Consider the following 19,106-nt stretch of genomic DNA (forward strand, 5'->3'; position numbering starts at 1 on the left):
AAGTTCTGGCCATCATTGACTTGCATTGTATGGACCTAGAGAGTTAAGAAATTCTTCTAAAAAATATTTGTTTGTGTTCAGCAGAAGAGAGAAAGTCATAGAGATCTGGGATGGTATGAGGGTGAGTAAATGATGAGAGAATTATCATTTTTGGGTGAACTATCCCTTTTACATGAATTACCACAATACTACAGTATTGGGTATGTCACCATTTTGATTTAATGACAACATGCACATGAGCTGACAGTTGTGCAAAATATGATAATACCTGTTTTTATCCATGACATCCATGATTTTAGAATGTTCCAAAGAGCGTCTTTTGTACACAGGAGTTACAACGGTCAATGTCACGTTTTATGTTTTTTACTCTTTTTGTCACAACGTTTCTTTGTTGTAATTTTTTCAAAATCCTAAAACTTTTTGTTTATTTCCAGGTTTAAATTAGATTTTGAATCTTAGATTTTGAATTTTTTAACCCCTCTGTATGTGAACTAACCAATATGCGTAAACATACTGTATACTTGTTGAGATGTAGACACTGTAAACATTGTTGTGTTTGTAGGTAATCTTGGTGAGCTCCAGCATCAATGAACGTGACCAGATGCTCTTCATCAGCATGGATGAGGGTGCATCCTTCCAACGACAGCCTGTTTCCTTCACCGTGGAAACACTACTCTTTCACCCATCTGAGGAAGACAAACTTTTGGCTTACACCAAGGAGGCGAAGGTGAGTTGTGACAAACAACAAAAATTAATTGCCACAACTATGAGGCCAATTGAAGTCATTGTTTCCCTGGCAACTCTATACTTTCCGAATCAGTTGCTCAACGGCCATAATATGTCTTAATTCAAGCTGCATGTTTGTAGCTTTTTTTGTCAGGCCCAACTGCCTGAATTAGTCTGTGTGGCTGTCTCAGTATTAATGGCTTTGGTCTCGGCTGGCTGCCCTGACCAACTGTTCCCAACACATTTCTCCCCCTGCTTTGTTTATGCCTACGCTTTTTGCTTTCCAGCATATTGACATCCTCATTATTAGAGTTATGAGCAGCATTGTTTGGCCTTCAGGCCATGGTCTCTCACTAAATAGCATGTTTACATTGTTAAAGGCTGGGTGAGCAGCAAGGCAAAAACTGCATGCGTATATGTGTAGTTGATGAATTCCTAAAACCCCAGGACACTGCTTGCAACACATCGCAAGCAGTGCAATTTATCATCTCAGAGATTAAATGCAAAAGACAATGAAAAATTGGTGATTTGGCCGTTTGGATTGTGTGAGTGTGTATTGTTATGGTGCAGTTTGGTAGGTATTTTTCTAGTGGTGATCAATATAATCTCATTATAAGGATTATCAATCGGGTACACATACATACACACACACACACACACACATACCAACAAATACACACAGCGTTTGTGATTCTAATTGGTATTTATAGACATATTACACACATATACAATGACTCATTCGTCCAATTTTAAGGATCTGAGAATTTGTAAAATGTGCGTTAATCTTATTCCAGTCTAAAAATCAATGTTATGACTCTTACGTTAAAAGATAATAACAGTAAATAGTGACTTCTTTGTCTTTCTCTTTGCAGCTGTATGTCTCCACTGATCTGGGTCACAAATGGACTCTGCTACAGGAGCGTGTAACTAAAGACAGAGTTATCTGGTGATTGTTTTTCTTTAAGTCACTCTTCACTACTTAAAGGAACAGTTCACAAAAAAAAAAAAAATTTACCATCATTTGGGTCCTTTTTAAGCTTTAAAGTGAGTCTCCATCAACTGCCATTGTACTGAAAAGACAGCCCACAGTATTCATTAAAATATCTCCTTTTGTGTTCCACATAAGAAAGAAAGTAATACAAGTTTGGAGCAGCATTAGTAAATTTGGACAGACTTTTGGGTCAACTATTCCTTTCACTTCAATACTCTATTCTACACCTACAATATGTACTACCTGTTCTTGAGTCTACCTTGCCCTCTGGGCCTTTCTTTGTAATCTTTTCCCCCTGCTTCCCTCTTCCTCTTTTCCTCCACCTTCTTAGTGGGATTCCACCCCGTTTCACTCTTCTTTCATTTTTATTTTCCATTCCTTCTCTTTCTGGTTTTGGTTCATTGCAGCCACAGCTGGGATTTAAGTTCTGGACAGAAGTGATTTATTTCTCCACCCCAACCAGTCTTTCTGTCTGACCCTCTCTTTCTCTTTTTTGATCTCTCTCTCGGGCTTTCGTGCCATCCTCTCACCACTCTCTATCAGATTCACGTACATATGATGTACAATTTTGTATAGTCTGTGGTTGATCATGGTAAGAGATCAAATAGTCAGCTCACTGTCAGCATGAGCTGTAGTAAACCCCATCCTGCACATGTTTTATTTGGCTGGAGGTTTTACAATGAGACTGTAAATCTAAAAATCTCTTTGCTCTATTACTAGGCAGCAGGGGGGTCGATAAGGGTCAAACCCCTTCCCTTTCTGCTGTCTCCAAAGCTCTTTAAAATGTCTCTGAGAATCGCCACCAAAGAGACAACAGAATTGGTTCATGGTGAGTGTTGTGGTTTTCTTGTCCTCCCGGTCTGGAGAAGAGAAGGCATAAATCAGTGTGGGTTTAATGGACAGGGCTGCTATCAGGAAGGGTGGTCTGAACAGTGTGGTCAGGAAGAGCAGGCTTGGGTTCTTCGCAACTCATTGTGGGATGTTGTGACATGATGGTTAAGTAATCTGCCATAAATCACTATGAAGCTAGATTAAAGATGCATTATACTGCTGTATAAAATATTTTCATGAAGTAGAACATTGCAAAATCGCTTAAGAAATATTTGAGGGATTGAAATAAATTAATTCCATTTGAGAGCAAATCTAAAATGATTTTTCAGAGTACTGATACCACAAAACTTCCTTTTTAATACAAACACTTTCAGACACCAAAAAACACACTTTCAAATAAATATATGAATAAACATGCAAATATACACACTTAAAATGTTCTATTTAAGTCAACATAAAAGGCAGCTTGCAATCCATTTACTAGTAATCTGATGCATTTCCAAGTGAACTAGGATATTCTGCAAAAATCATTTTCTTGTTAAAGGAATAGTTCACCCAAAATTGAAAATTCTCTCATCATTTACACTCATGCCATCCCAGATGTGTATAACTTTTTCTTCAGCAAAACACAAACAAAGATTTTTAGAAGAATATCTCAGCTCTGTAGGTCCTTAAAATGCAAGTAAATGTTGGCCAAAATTTTGAAGCTCAAAAAAGCACATAAATGCCACATAAAAGCAATCCTCCACTTTAACTTTCAAAATGTGAAAATGTGAAAGTGGAGATTTATAGTAAAAAAGGACTTAAATATTTATATGTATATTTTTCTCACCCACACCTATCATATTGCTTCTGAAGATATGGATTTAACCACTGGAATCGTATGGATTGCTTTTATGTGGCATTTATGTGATTTTTGGAGCTTCAAAGGTCTGGTCACCATTCACTTGCATTGTATGGACCTACAGAGCTAAAATATTCTTCTAAAAATCTTTGTTTGAGTTCAGCAGAAGAAAGAAAGTCATACACATCTGGGATGGCATGAGGGTGAGTAAATGATGAGAGAATTTTAATTTTTGGGTGAACTATTCCTTTAAGTATTTTTGTCTTGTTTCCAGTAAAAATATCTAAACATTCCTTACAAAAGATACTTTTACTTGAGAAGCAAAATAACGATATTTTGTCTTATATTAATTTTAAGGATGTTTAGATATTCTTACAGGAAAATAAGACAAAAATGCTATTTTATTTATAGTAAAGAAACAAATTTAGGGTGGGACTTGATTTTATTCACTGGAAATTGATTGGGTTGGTAGAAAATTTGTGTTACCAGAATGAAGCCAGGTGGTTGGAGGGAAGGGGTTGAAAAAAAAGTCGGATTTGTGATGTCAGACAAAAAGGAACATAATTCAGAAGCAAGTTATTACCTTTTGATGAAAAATTATAAAGGCAAACATGTTTTTTGGAACAACGTGCACTGATAAATTGTGCATAATAAGATTGGTAATGTGAAAGTAAATATGGTCATGTTGACTAAAATGCTTTTAAGATAATGTCATTTTTATGCAGGTTTACTGAGCTAGAAATGTGCTAAAATGAGTTTAGTAACCCCCAACAGTTGTCCTAAACACAACATGCCTAAAAACAGTGAGCTGTCTGCATTCCTTGAAACCAGACTTAAAGACTTGTATCTGTATGGGTGAGGAGGTTCTGATAAGTGAGACATTGTTAAGTCCTCTTGTGTACTGTGTGTCAGTCTTGTTTGAGTCTTTCAAGGCAGCGCTGGATGGGAAATGTATTATGTGCATATGTGTGTTTGCATTGGGTCACTAACTGTATGCTCTGTTGCAGGGCCGTGTCAGGAGTGGATGTGGACCCTGATTTGGTTCATATGGAGATTCAAGACATCGGTGGTGGTAAGGGAGCTCATATGTTTACAGAACACTGCATTTCAGTTCAATTTTACATTCCATATCATTGCACTGAGAAAGAGGGCAGATGGGAGAGTGTTTTGAGGACATCAGATTTGGACATCTATAACACAGCCGGCTGTTTTTGCCTCATTCACATAAGGCTCTCCCAATGAATTCCCCAGAGCTGAGCTGTTTGTGCGAGGCTCATGTGTGTGAGAAAGAGTCCAGGCGTGTAGACGCAAGCTGTTGCACAGAGCTCCATCACACTCAAGCCAGTGAAGGTTAAACGCTGCCTGACAGTCAGATTGCAACCTGCAGACTCAAACACTCAATCCTCAAAGGAGGTGAGGGTTACATCTCACCTTTATAAAAGGTGATTTAGGACTGACCTAAAGCAACACAAAAAACGATCACATTGGACACAGACATTTTCAAACCCTTCTTCTGTGGCTTATATACTGTGTTTGTGTCAAACAGGCAGACCTGAAGTGTTTTTGCTTCAGCTACTGAGCTTGCTTCCTCTACCTCTCATACTGCGTCTGTTCCAAAATCTAAAGAGCTATCTTTCTGTCTATTGCCTTCTAAAGCAGTATCCTAACAGAGATGGGGCCTCATAAGTGACTGCTCTACATGGGTAACAACTCTGTGCTTTACACAAATAGTGCTCCACATGGAAGACTCGACTCACAACTGATTCCAATAGAGTTTGGTGTTAGCATGTTGCTAAGCTAATACATAGCATAATCAATTTCTTTTTAAATTAGTTTGTTTTAAAAATAATTATATTTATACTGAACATTTCTCTCACTTTTCTCTCTGTCATATTGTATTTAGTTTTCCACTGAGCTCGTCCCAATGCATTCTTGGATTGTGCTAAAGGATATATGCAATGCTACCTTAGAATTTGGCCAAAAAAAGGTCTTAAGAGGGAACAACATCATTAAGATACCTACCTTTTGTAGCAGCTTGCATTGGGAGGACACATATGTCTTCAAATGATGCCTCCATGCTGATCACAACATTTTGGAATAGAGCAAAGATGTGCTGAATTTGTGTTTTTGTGTGTGTGTTTGTTTGTGTGTGTGTCTGACCTTGTGTGACAGAAGACAGAAGCAAAGCGCTCAGCCGTTCTAATTGCTTTTTAATGAATTTCTCTGCTATACTGCTTTAATTAAACATTTGTCCTCTTCTGTGAAGTAGCCTGTCCATTTGTTTGCCTAAAATTATAAACAAAAAGGAAGAGGGAGAGGAAACAACATTATAAGAACAGCAATTAAATTCTTCAGTTTAATATGTAACCTTTGGCCATGAGTTTTTGAGCATGCATTCTCCTCTAATTTTTTCATCACTTTCAAATTGGTTGTCACTTTTTGCACACGTTAGGGGAACTGATGAATGTGTTTTGTAGAGGTTGCTGAGCCAGCTATTGTATGATATTCTGAACAAAAAGGCCACATCAACAGGGCACCTCGGCAATGTTTTCCCATAATTTATTTCCAGTCATTTTTGAATGGGGCAAAACGTGTCCGCTGCTAAGAGCTTCTTTTTTATATATAACATATATCTTTCTCTCCATTCACCACTGGAATGAAACAAAAAAAGCCATATGATCATATACACAAATGAAAGCCCTTTCAATGTCAACAAAAATGTTTTGTACCTTCAACCTTGACCTTCTTCTAAACCTGTGTGTGTGGGTCAGGCTATATATTGGGTACTAAAAGTCACATCAAAGTCCCCACTGGTGTAGCAAAGGAAAATGGCTCAATAAATATACTGAATAATGGTTTAGTGAAAATCTGAACATGGAAAAATGTTTGTGTGAGGGTTACGTTTCGGGCTAGGATTAGAGGATAGAAAATATCTCTAGCTCAGAATAAAAAACAATAGAAGTCACTGGAAATATCAACATAAAATATGTGGTTCTGTGTGTGTTTTTCTCTCTATCAGGATACCTTTATGTGACATGTCTCATCCAGAATTGCTCGGATAAAATGGTGACAGCTCAGTTCTTGGGGAAGATTGACCACAATTCCCTCTCAGTGCAAGATGAGTACATATTTGTAAAGGTAAATGATGTTACATTTACTTGAATGTGTCAATTCATTATACTTTGTTTTGACTTACTGTATGTCTCTCTTTCATTCTGTTTCTTTCATTTTCTTCTTCTCCTTCCTTATATTCTTTTTCTCTTTATCATTTTCTGATTTGTTTTAAACCATATATAGTGCATCCGGAAAGTATTCACAGCGCTTCACTTTTTCCACATTTTGTTATGTTACAGCCTTATTCCAAAATGGATTCAATTCATTATTTTCCTCAAAGTTCTACAAACAATACCCCATAATGACAACATGAAAGAAGTTTGTTTGAAATCTTTGCAAATGTATTAAAAATAAAAAACCAAAAAAAATCACATGTACATAAGTATTCACAGCCTTTGCCATGACACTCAAAATTGAGCTCAGGTGCATCCTGTTTCCACTGATCATCCTTGAGATGTTTCTACAACTTGATTGGAGTCCACCTGTGGTAAATTCAGTTGATTGGACATGATTTGGAAAGGCACACACCTGTCTATATAAGGTCCCACAGTTAACAGTGCATGTCAGAGCACAAACCAAGCCATGAAGTCCAAGGAATTGTCTGTAGACCTCTGAGACAGGATTGTATCAAGGCACAGATCTGGGGAAGGGTACAGAAAAATGTCTGCAGCATTGAAGGTCCCAATGAGCACAGTGGCCTCCATCATCCGTAAATGAAAGAAGTTTGGAACCACCAGGACTCTTCCTAGAGCTGGCCACCCGGCCAAACTGAGCGATCGGGGGAGAAGGGCCTTAGTCAGGGAGGTGACCAAGAACCCGATGGTCACTCTGACAGAGCTCCAGTGTTTCTCTGTGGTGAGATGAGAACCTTCCAGAAGAACAACCATCTCTGCAGCACTCCACCAATTAGGCCTGTGTGGTAGAGTGGCCAGACGGAAGCCACTCCTCAGTAAAAGGCACATGACAGCCTGCCTGGAGTTTGCCAGAAGGCACCTGAAGGACTCTCTGACCATGAGAAACCAAATTCTCTGGTCTTATGAAACAAAGATTGAACTCTTTGGCCTGAATGGCAAGCGTCATGTCTGGAGGAAACCAGGCACCGCTCATCACCTGGCCAATACCATCCCTACAGTGAAGCATGATGTTGGCAGCATCATGCTGTGGGGATGTTTTTCAGCGGCAGGAACTGGGAGACTAGTCAGGATCGAGGGAAAGATGAATGCAGCAATGTACAGAGACATCCTTGATGAAAACCTGCTCCAGAGCGCTCTGGACCTCAGACTGGGGCGAAGGTTCATCTTCCAACAGGACAACGACCCTAAGCACACAGCCAAGATAACAAAGGAGTGGCTATGGGACAACTCTGTGAATGTCCTTGAGTGGCCCAGCCAGAGCCTAGACTTGAACCCGATTGAACATCTCTGGAGAGATCTGAAAATGGCTGTGCACCAACGCTCCCCATCCAACCTGATGGAGCTTGAGAGGTCCTACAAAGAAGAATGGGAGAAACTGCCCAAAAATATGTGTGCCAAGCTTGTAGCATCATACTCAAAAAGACTTGAGGCTGTAATTGGTGCCAAAGGTGCTTCAACAAAGTATTGAGCAAAGGCTGTGAATACTTATGTACATGTGTTTTTTTTTTTTTTTTTTTTTTTTTTTTTATAGATTTGCAAAGATTTCAAACAAACATCTTTCAGGTTGTCATTATGGGGTATTGTTTGTAGAATTGAGGAAAATAATGAATTTAATCCATTTTGGAATAAGGCTGTAACATAACAAAATATGGAAAAAGTGAAGCGCTGTGAATACTTTCCGGATGCACTGTATAATTAGCCAATGGCTCAAGAACATTTGCTCTTGTTCTGCATTAATTTATTTTACTCCCTCTCACCTGCTCTGTTTTACTTTGAAGGGATTGCAGCTGTTGAAAGCAATTCAGATATGCCCTTGATAAACAGGGCTAGAGTGTGTGAAATGTTTGTGTTCGGTCAGCAGGTTGTAGAGTTAGACAGGAGCATGCTAATGCAGCCTGGACACAATGATTTTGAATCTGAGCATTTTACAACAAGCCAACAGACATAGCTTTGTATTAGGGCTAGTTGAGACAAAATCTGTTGGGACAACTGGATGGGTAGAAAGGGCAGTGTGAATAGAGGTGAATCCTGAGGGAGTAGAAGAAAGGAGCCAGGAAAGAGGACAGGGAGAGGGTAGGGAGAGCGGTTTGTCCTAACACAGCTGATTTTGTCAAAACATGATTATGTCATTGGAATCATTAAATAAAAATCATCCATTGTAAACAAAATAAACACTTTAGAAACTCCTTTTTTTTTCTTCTTCTTCTTCTTCTTTTAGGTAACCACAGGAAATTGTACCAAGTATTATGTCTCATACCGGAGGAATGAATTTGTTCAGATGAGATTTCCGAAATATGCTCTACCAAAGGTAAGGTCCTATCTAGAAGGTCCTTTATTGCCCTGTTAAATGAGCATTATCTACTTCCAGCATCACTCTTGTGCATTTCTGGCTTGTATTTTACTAAATATATTTTGCATGTTATAAAGAACAAGAATAATGTTTTAGATTAAATTGGCATAGTATATGGTCCTCTTTATAGTGTTTGAGCATACATAAAATGGACAGGTATTTTCTTAATTTGCTCCACCAATGAAAATACACTCACTGAGCACTTTATTAGGAATGCCTGTACACCTACTTATTCATGCGATTTTCTAATCAGCCAATCATGTGGCAGGAGTGCAATGCAAAAAATTATGCAGATATGGGTCAGGAGCTTCAGTAAATGTTCACATCAACTATCAAAATGGGGAAAAAATGTGATCTCAGTGATTTTGACTGTGGCATGATTGTTGGATCCAGACGTGCTGGTTTGAGTGTTTCTTTAACTGCTGATCTCCTGGGATTTTACACACAACAGTCTCTAGTGTTTACTCAGAATGGTGCCAAAAACCAAAAACATCTAGTGAGCGGAGACGGAAACGCCTTGTTTTTTGTTTGTTTTTTCCTCCCCTTTCTCCTCCCCAATTTGGAAATCCCCAATTCCCAATGCACTCTAACTTTAAGTCCTCGTGGTGGCGTGGTGACTCACCTCAATCCGGGTGGTGGAGGACAAATCTCAGTTGCCTCCGCGTCTGAGACCGCCAACCCGCGCATCTTATCATGTGGCTTGTTGAGCGTGCTACCGCGGAGACATAGCGTGTGTGGAGGCTTCACGCCATCCACCGCGGCATCCACGCACAACTCACCACGCGCCCCACCGAGAGCGAGAACCACATTATAGCGACCACAAGGAGGTTACCCCATGTGACTCTACCCTCCCTAGCAACCGGGCCAATTTGGTTGCTTGGGAGACCTGGCTGGAGTCACTCAGCACGCCCTGGATTCGAACTTACGAACTCCAGGGGTGGTAGTCAGTATCTTTACTCGCTGAGATACCCAGGCCCCGGAAATGCCTTGTTGATGAGAAAGGTCAACGGAGAAAGGCCAGGGCTGCATTTCCCAATAACAATCGATCTTAGCAGTTAAGAGCGTGTTCTACTTGCAATTTTATGAACGTTTGTTATTTTTTACGTGCGTTTCCCAAAACTGCACTTAATATGAACGTGCGAGGACACGCTTTAAGTGTTACTTGTAAGATTATAAGAAGATATTCGCTGTCTGTGTGACAGTGCTGAAATGTGAACGTATAGTGCTGTTCGTCATTGTAACTTTATTGTATTTGTGCGTAACTTTACAATCATTTGTAATTTACCTTGCTAAAATTAGTTTTAAAATATTTTCTTAAATATTCAACCTAATTAACTACATATTTACATACTGTTTTTACAATAATTTTGTGCAGGATGATCTTTTTCTTTTACATAATCTGCTTCCATAATCATGTGTGCATTTATAATATTTAGTTTTCACAAATTCCTCTCAATATAAAAGCTTCCAGGAATAGTGAAGACAGTGAAAGCTCTGTGTATGATCCTGCTAATTACAAGCATTCATATAACGTGTTATCGCAAAATATGGAGACTTGTGGAAGCTGCACTTTAGGGACATTCGCCAATGAAGTGGAGATCTGCGCTTTACTCCCAAAAGTGATAACGGTGAGAGCAATGCTGCATGTGCAGTGATACACAACTTGTAGTGCTGGCAAGAGAGCATTTGGTTGTCAGAGAGGAAGAGGAGACGAGGATAAAAGCGTCTGCTAAATGAATAAATGTAAATGTAGGATGATGAGCCAATATATACGGACGATTTTCATGCACGGCAGCAAGTTAATTACTTTTTTCTTCTCTCTCTAATATTAATTTATACAGTTGTCTGCATCAATCATGCCCCCACTTTGTTGTTACCAGCTTGTCCAACTAGTCCACACAAATAATTTTATTTGTTTACTAATTAATCTGTTCATCCATTTAGACCATCTATTTTATGCATTTCATTATTATTATTATTATTATTATTATTATTAGACTTGTCTGTTAAAATTAAAATAAATAAAACACATACAGCATATCCTGATATTAAAGTCTCAGCATAAAGTGTAGCTATTGGTATTTAAATTGTGTGAAGTGTAATTTTGCGATTGTCCTGCAGGTGTCTGCATAAGTCTATTTCCTTACGATGCTCTTAGCACTATGATTTAAATGTGATTTTAGATTTGATTTCCTTATTTAAACTGATTCAAGCTATAGCTTACTTTCACGAGATATACTGTATTTGAACCAAGTGATTCTCTACTGTAACAGCACGACAATATGTGTATGTATAACTGTGTGTATTTGTGCACTATGTTAAAGGTTGGTGGTGTTTTTGTCTTGAACCATGTATCAGCGGTGTATTATTGTTTGAAGGTGGTTATTGTTCTACTATCAACTGCAGCTGTTGTGGATTTCACTTGAAAGCCACCGAGTGACTATGCGTATTGCGGCAATATGTATGAATCTAGCAGTGAAACACTACACCAATATAACCCAGACGTGGCTTTAACCTACTGAGGAGCCATGATGTATTGCAGTAATATGCTGGCGAAAGAAGACAGCTGGCTAAGGGTTACAACTGATGACTGACCAGACTGTCTGTGGCTCTAACCCAGGGGAGTGCTTCAGTAAAATGCTGCCTGACTGTAATTGAATAACATTGATTGAAGTGGAGGCCGGGGGGCTTGCTTCATGTATATTTCACCTCTGAGAGTGATGGAGTGAGAGGCAGGAAAAAGGGGAGAGGGTTAGGGCAGCTGCTGTCAATGGCATTTGTAACTAAACCAACCGCTGATTCATAGTGACAGAGTGAGAGAGAAAGAAACTTCTAAGACAAAGATTAGAAAGAAAGATGGCCCCAGATTACTTACATTCACCACTGTTAAAAGCTTGTATTTAATTACTGTGGACATTAAAACTTTTGAGGAAGTTGAACATGCACTAGATTTATATGCTTAGTGCCTTCAGGTATATATATGACAATTTGGGGTAACACTTTATAATAATGTTCCATTTATTAACATTAGTTAATGCATTAGGTGTCATGAACTAACAATGAACAATATATTTTTTACAGCATTTATTAATCTCTGTTAATGTTAGTTAATAAAAATAGCTGTTAATTGTTAGTTCGTGTTAGTTCATAGTGCATTAACTAATGTTAACATATCCAATTTTTGATTTTAAATATGTATTACTATATGTTGAAATTAACATGAACCAAGATTAAGAAATGCTGTAAAAGTATTGCTCATTATTAGTTCATGTTAACTAAAGTTGTTAACGAATGTTAACAAATGGAAACATATTGTAAAGTGTTACCCAGTTCGGGAAGGATATATTTACAATTTCTTTTTCATGGTTTCATGATGGGGCGTAAAGCAATACTGATGGTTTTTCCTCTCTCTAGACCTTCTTCTCTGTGCTCTTTTAGTTGCTTGTCGCTTGGCTGAGCAGATAGGTCAAATTTTAGACACCCAGTTCAAGAACCCAGAAGCGAGTGGGAGACTGTGTGAGCAAGATGGGCTTGGCTGATGTTGTGCCCATATTTTCCACAGTGAATTATTGAAAGCCTTTTGAAAAATGCAAAACCCAATTCCAGTATGCAGTCTCAGATCTCTTCTGTAGTTCCTTTTAAGTTATGGATTAATGATGGCCCTTGACTTCAGTGGACCAATTTGTTTGTTGCAACACACCTAGGCCACTAAATGGCCTTGTCTCTCCTTTTCTTTCTCTCTTTTCCCCCCTCACATCCCCTGTCTTGCTGCTTTTAAAGCTTGTCTCAATGCATATGTAGGGAAGTATTGCTGTATTTATTCACAGTATTAACTTTAAAAGAGCACAAGGTTCTTCTTTTACTTGGAGCAGACTGTTAACAGATTTTGTCCAATTAAGACCCTTGACACTGCTGCTAGAATGAGACAAAATGCCCAGAATTTGAATGCACACTATTTGAGCACAGAGAATCCTGCAGGCCCAGAGGAAAAACAAGCATTCTGCTGAAGTGTTAATGTGCAATTGATTATTTTTCAAAGAAAGAGACCTTGAAGAATCTTCTGCCTTTTGTCCATCCGTCTGTCTTTTGTACATTCACCCATTCAACTCACTTTTTTATACATAGACACTCAGTCAGCTAAACCTTGCTGATAATATACTGAGGAACAGTGGCTGTGGGCAGAGCCAGACTTGTCTTGCAGCTGTGTCATGGCTGAAAGGGGTCCTGTGCCTGCTGTCAGAGACAGATGGATAGTGCCATCTTAGGTTCTGATAGTGCTGTTATCAGTACTGGGTACCTGAGTGGCCTGTCACACAGTGTGATAGAAAAAGGCAGAAATAGATAGCCGAGATCTCCCAGTCCAGCCACACATGTACATGGAGGAGCAAATACACACACACACACACACACACACACACACACACACACACACATACACATACACATCCTATTGTCTGAGTGTTGACCCTTTTTCCATCTTGTCTCTGTATGTCTGACTCTTTCCACATTCTTTCAACACTGTCTTTATCTTTCTCTCTTTTTATTTGTGGCCTTTTTGCCTTTGTGTAGACAGGGATGATCAGATGAGATTCAAACTTGGGTCGCCTGCATAAGTGCCAACATGCAGCACATGCAGTACTTGCCTGGTCATGTCTCCAATCTCATTATTTTTCCAACATTATATTAGCACATCCATTGGTACAGTGTTTTAATATTTAATATGTTGGTTAAGATGATCTGGTAATCCATAATTACATTTTCCATTGTCTCCAAAGGAACTTTCATCTTCTATGTTTGACAGTGATGACCTAATTTTCTTTTGTGTAAGCCTTAAAGGATGACCTCATTGTATTACATTTTAATTCATAACGAACTAAAAGATGCTGTGTTGTACATATTTGACCAACATATATGAATGACATTGCAGTTCCTGACAAGAGGTGTGTTTTCAGTACCATCTCAAAATCTGATTGCAAAATGCAATAGCAAACATGGAAGCAATCTCTCCATTATTACAATTTGTGATTGCTTGTTTCCAGATGTTATCATGAACCTCATGACAACTAGGACAGGTAGAAGGGTAAATTCAATTTAAAATAATGTCTGAAAAGCTATGCACACATTTACAAACCCCTCTATATAAAAGCCTCTCTGAAATTAAATGTTTGCTTTAATTTAATTGCCCTTCTGGGGGAATTGGCATTTTTCAGAAGTGTTTGTGTGTGGATATAGAAAGATATTTTTAGGGAGGAGGAGACTAAAGGGATGAATCAGGATCATGGAGCTATCCAGTAGTGAAGTGGAAGCAAGTTCTGCAATAGTATGTTTCATTTAGCTCTCAAATTATGTCAAATGGTGGTTTTATGGTACTTCTGTCTTAAAGGGATAGTTCACCCAAAAATGAAAATTTTTCATCATTTACTCATCCTCATGCGATCCCAGATGAGACTTTCTTTCTTCTGCTGAACACAAATGAATAATTTTAGAAGAATATTTCAGCTCTGTAGGTCCATACAATGCAGGTGAATGTTGGCTAGAACTTTGAAGGTCCAAAAAGCATGTAAAGGAAGCATTAAAGGTATCCATATGAGTCCAGTTGTTTTATCCATATCTTCAGAAGCGATATGATAGATGTGGCTGAGAACCGATCAATATTTAAGTCCTTTTATTTATTATAAATTCTCCTCCTTGCCCAATAGGTGATGATATGCACTAGGAATGCGAACCACCAAATACAGAAGATGAAGAATGTGAAAGTGAAATTGGGGATTGATAGCAAAAAAAAAAGGACTTAAATATTGATTTGTTTCTCACCCACACCTACCATATCGCTTCTGAAGATGTGGATTTAATCACTGGAGTCGTATGGATTACTTTGATGTTTCCTTTATATGCTTTTTGGACCTTTAAAGTTATGGCCACCATTTACATGAGTGAATGACGATAGAATTTTTTTTTTGTGTGTGTGTGAACTATCTCTCTAAAGTCCCAGTGAACTGCCTTAACTGGAGCAGTTTTCTTTGTGTTTCCAACTGAAACAAGTTAGGGTGGGACATATCGAAGGGCTTTCCACTTTTTTAAAAATTGCCAATAAGCTTTAGTTTACATCGCAGCCTGGCAAACATACCCATTTTATTATCCAAAGATTCATACCAATCCTTATTTGCAAATAATATTATATTTTAGGTGGATGGGGAAAACAAAGAAGGTGGAGTTTACAAGCCTTGTGAGTTTTGAGAACCCCTGTTATGCTTTTTGGGATTTTACCTTTACTTTAGTGTGTAATATGGCTGTTTGTGATGTAAAAATTCTGCACAAATTCCACGCAAAAGGGAGATATTCTCTCCCACAGACAACACTGCTCCTGAACTACACGAAACGCCTGGTTTGAAGTCCAGCCATTTCTTCCGTAAAGTATTTACGTCACTATGTAACACATTTGCATATTGTACACCTAGGGGCTACTTTGGCCCGCCCGCCAGGATGAGTGGGGTTAGTGTTGTCGTCACATCGAGAAGAAGCTGTTTTCTTCACTGTGAAAGCAAAACCTCTTTGTTTGGACTTCCAAAGGCAGAAGAATTGAAGAATCAGTGGCTAAAAGTAATTTGTACCACTATTCCTCAGTAGAACAACCACAACCAAAGCCAGATTTTCAAGATGGTTACTCCTGAAAGATGGTGCAGTTCCCACTTTTTTGGGACAATCTGGCGCTTCAGGATCACAACCTGTAAGCTTGATTATTGGTGGATTTATCTGCTATCGAGAGTTCAAATGCAGAGTTTTGTGTTGTAGCTACGGTGTACACCCAGTGCACAGCTGTAGGCCTCTGCTAACCTGCTAGCTAATTTGATTGTGTTGAAATAGTTTTGCTAATCAGCTGCAGGCCCAATTTTACCTACAATTGTGTAGAATTATGCAGATTGTTTGTCGTTCTTACTATCATGGATAGTGATCAAGTGCGGAGATGGATTTATTTTTACAAACGGTAATTTTATGTCTGCAATCCACGGTAGTGCCTGGCTAACTTGCTATGTATCATTATTGATTTGGTAAGGGTTTACTATTCAGCTGTGGGCCGGCTTTTACCTAAAACTGTGTAACAAAATGGTCGAACTCAAGAGTCTTTATCGGTGGTAAAGTTGGAAGTTTACTTATAATTACAAGCTGTAATGTCCAACCAGGAGTAAGCCTCTGTTCTCCGTTCATAGCTTGGGCGAAAAAAGTTCGGCTACACCCATTCCAGCAAAAGATGACTAACTTAGATGCACTATGTATCTTTTACTTGAAGCTTTGTTAGGTTCACAATAATCAACAGTGTACTTGTAAGAAAGCTACAAAATGAAAACTTACCACTGTTAAACATCCTGCACAAGTCATGCTTGTGAAGGTGGTTCGGGTCGATCAGCTTGTTCTTCCAAACTTTCATTATCGGACTCGGGCTCGAACTGGTATGGCAAAACCGACGCCACTGTTACCGTAGTTACAATAGTGTTTACAGCTGCTAAGGAAGCCTGAAACTTGGTTATGGTAAGGGGCGTTACATTTCCGCCACACGCTCTAAGCGATTGAACAATCACAACAGACTGGGCCAGCTGACCAATCAGAGCAGACTGGGCTTTGTGGAAAGGGGGGCTTTAAAGAGACAGGAGCTAAATCAGAGCGTTTCAGACAGAGGGTGAAAAGAGGTGCTGCAGCAGTGTACAGTATGAGAAAAATAATGTGTTTTTTGAACATTAAAGCATGTAAACCAATTCTAGTAGACCCCCAATATAAAATTATGAACCGTTAAATTAGCATAATATGGGCTCTTTAACACAAAGTAATGTTATTTAGTATCTATATACCAGCATACTGTGCAAGTTCAGTGCAGATGAATGAGAAACAAGCGAGTAAAAGATCAAAATAAAAAAAAATAATTGACTACAGATTACTGATTACTTCTAGGAAATTACAATCAGATTACTTTACTGATTACATAATGGGAAAGTAATCAGATTACTTATTACTTTACTTTCAAGTTACTTTCTAAAACTCATCAAACCTGCGAGAAATACAAATTGACACTCATTGTTCTTTCAGTACTTTAATATAAACTGAAAACAATAACAAAATTAGAGCAACATGACAAAGTCAGTGTAATGGTGGCCAGCTGATAGATAGCTGTGCAATGTGTGTAAACCTCACTCTCCTGACCTCAAGAAGTGCACTAGCGACTGACACTAGAGGCTGTAGCCTTTAGCCTCCTTGTTAGGGCACCCGCCTCCAATGCCAGAGATGCTGGTTCAAGTCCCGTACGGAGTGGGTAGAACAGTAGCGTCACGCTGGTGCCGTGACCCGGACGGGAGTGATGTTTGGGGGGGGGGTGAGAGTAATGGTGGCCAGCTGATAGATAGCTGTGCAATGTGTATAAACCTCACTCTCCTGACCTCAAGAGGTGCATTAGCGACTGATGCTAGACGCTGTTAACGCACCCGCCTCCCATGCCGGAGACGTCGGTTCGAGTCCTGTACGGACAGGGTTGGGGAGTAACAAAATACATGTAACGGGATTATGTATTTAAAATACAAAATATAAGTAACTGTATTCCACTACAGTTACAATTTAAATCATTGGTATTTAGAATACAGTTACATTCTAAAAGTATTTTGATTACTGAAGAGATTACATTACATTACATTAGCATTTTATTGTCATTTGTTTCATTTAATATTTAGTCCTTTCAGATGGAAAACATTTATACATATAAATGATGCGATCCAAAGTGCATTTGAACAGCAGTGAAACACTTTCTTATGATGTGTTACATTCATACGAGCAGACAGAGAAGTAAGTATGAAGAAAGTTTGGAGCAGAAGAAATAGAAATAAACCTTGTGTAAATTGTCAGCTTTACGCTAAGATAAAATGCTATTTCTAGCCATTTTACATGCACGTTACCAGGCACGACCATATTTTTTTATCAAGAAAATTCACGTTGGATCAGAATTTCTTTTTTCCAATAAGACCCTTGATATTAGGGCATAAATCGTATTCTTGATTCGTTTTCCTGTAGAAATATCTAAAAATCCTTAAAACAAGATCAATTTGATTGATCTTGTTTTAGAAACAACACTGCATAAGATATTTAGGTTTTTCAGAGAATGTATTTTTAACACATGTATTTTGTCTTACTGTACTGGCAGCGTTTTTATAGTCAAAACAAGTGAAAAAACTACCAGTGCTGAAGAAGTAATCCAAAGTATTTAGAATATGTTACTGACCTTGAGTAATCTAACGGAATACGTTACAAATTACATTTTACAGCATGTATTCTGTAATCTGTAGTGGAATACATTTAAAAAGTAACTTTCATATTTCAAACATGCCTAACAATAAAAACTGTAGTATCTTCAGATGTGTGTGTACTGTAGTATCTTCAGATCTTCAGATACTTCCAACATAAGTATCTTTAAGGTTTAAGTCAAGTAGAAATAACAGTAACACTTTCTATGAAGCCCATATTTATAATGCATTGTAAAGGCATTATACGTAAAGGCATTATACTGAATTCATAATGCCTTATGATACACCTTATAATAAGTTATAACTTTTCATAAATAGTTATAACTACAGTTATAATACATTAAAAGACTTCCCCTATTAATAGTTATACTTTAGACTCTAAAGTATAACTATAAATGGGGGAAGTCTTATAATATAAATGCATTATAAAATGCATTATAAAATACATTATACTCTGTATAATGCATTATAACACAAGCAGCATCCAATGTTAATGCAGCAGAAGCTCATAAAAATAATCGTATAAGTGCTGTCATGCAAAAGCAGCATAGTGTAAACAGTCAAAAGGCTTTATGACGTGATCATATTATAAGTGGTCTTTGCCTGCTTTAAGTTACAAAAGCAATATCTTTTTATAAACAGCCATGACATAAACTTGTAACATACAATACCTTACAAGTCAAACTTATATAATGGAAGTTATTTATAAAATAAGTCCCCAAAATAAGATTACTTTAAAGTTTACTGAATAAGTTTATTGAGTTTTTTTTTTTATTCTTGGGTGTGTTTACACCCAAGAAGATTGGCTGCATGTGTGATCAGTTATTTTTTTTCA

The 19,106-nt window shown here is 38.1% G+C and overlaps 1 protein-coding gene across 7 annotated transcripts in view; it reads left to right on the forward strand.

Moving 5' to 3' along the window:
• Positions 1–19,106, forward strand: part of sorcs2 (sortilin-related VPS10 domain containing receptor 2) — a 283,640-nt gene that overhangs the window by 229,274 nt on the left and 35,260 nt on the right. For all 7 annotated transcript variants that reach the window (XM_051719980.1, XM_051720016.1, XM_051719989.1 and 4 more), the window contains exons 4-8: positions 563–727; positions 1,599–1,672; positions 4,400–4,464; positions 6,412–6,530; positions 8,859–8,948. In XM_051719980.1, coding sequence (XP_051575940.1) covers positions 563–727; positions 1,599–1,672; positions 4,400–4,464; positions 6,412–6,530; positions 8,859–8,948 — 513 coding nt within the window. The remainder of the gene's footprint in view (positions 1–562; positions 728–1,598; positions 1,673–4,399; positions 4,465–6,411; positions 6,531–8,858; positions 8,949–19,106) is intronic.

The sequence above is a fragment of the Myxocyprinus asiaticus genome, chromosome 2, assembly GCF_019703515.2.
Source record: "Myxocyprinus asiaticus isolate MX2 ecotype Aquarium Trade chromosome 2, UBuf_Myxa_2, whole genome shotgun sequence".
Classification (NCBI taxonomy): domain Eukaryota; kingdom Metazoa; phylum Chordata; class Actinopteri; order Cypriniformes; family Catostomidae; genus Myxocyprinus; species Myxocyprinus asiaticus.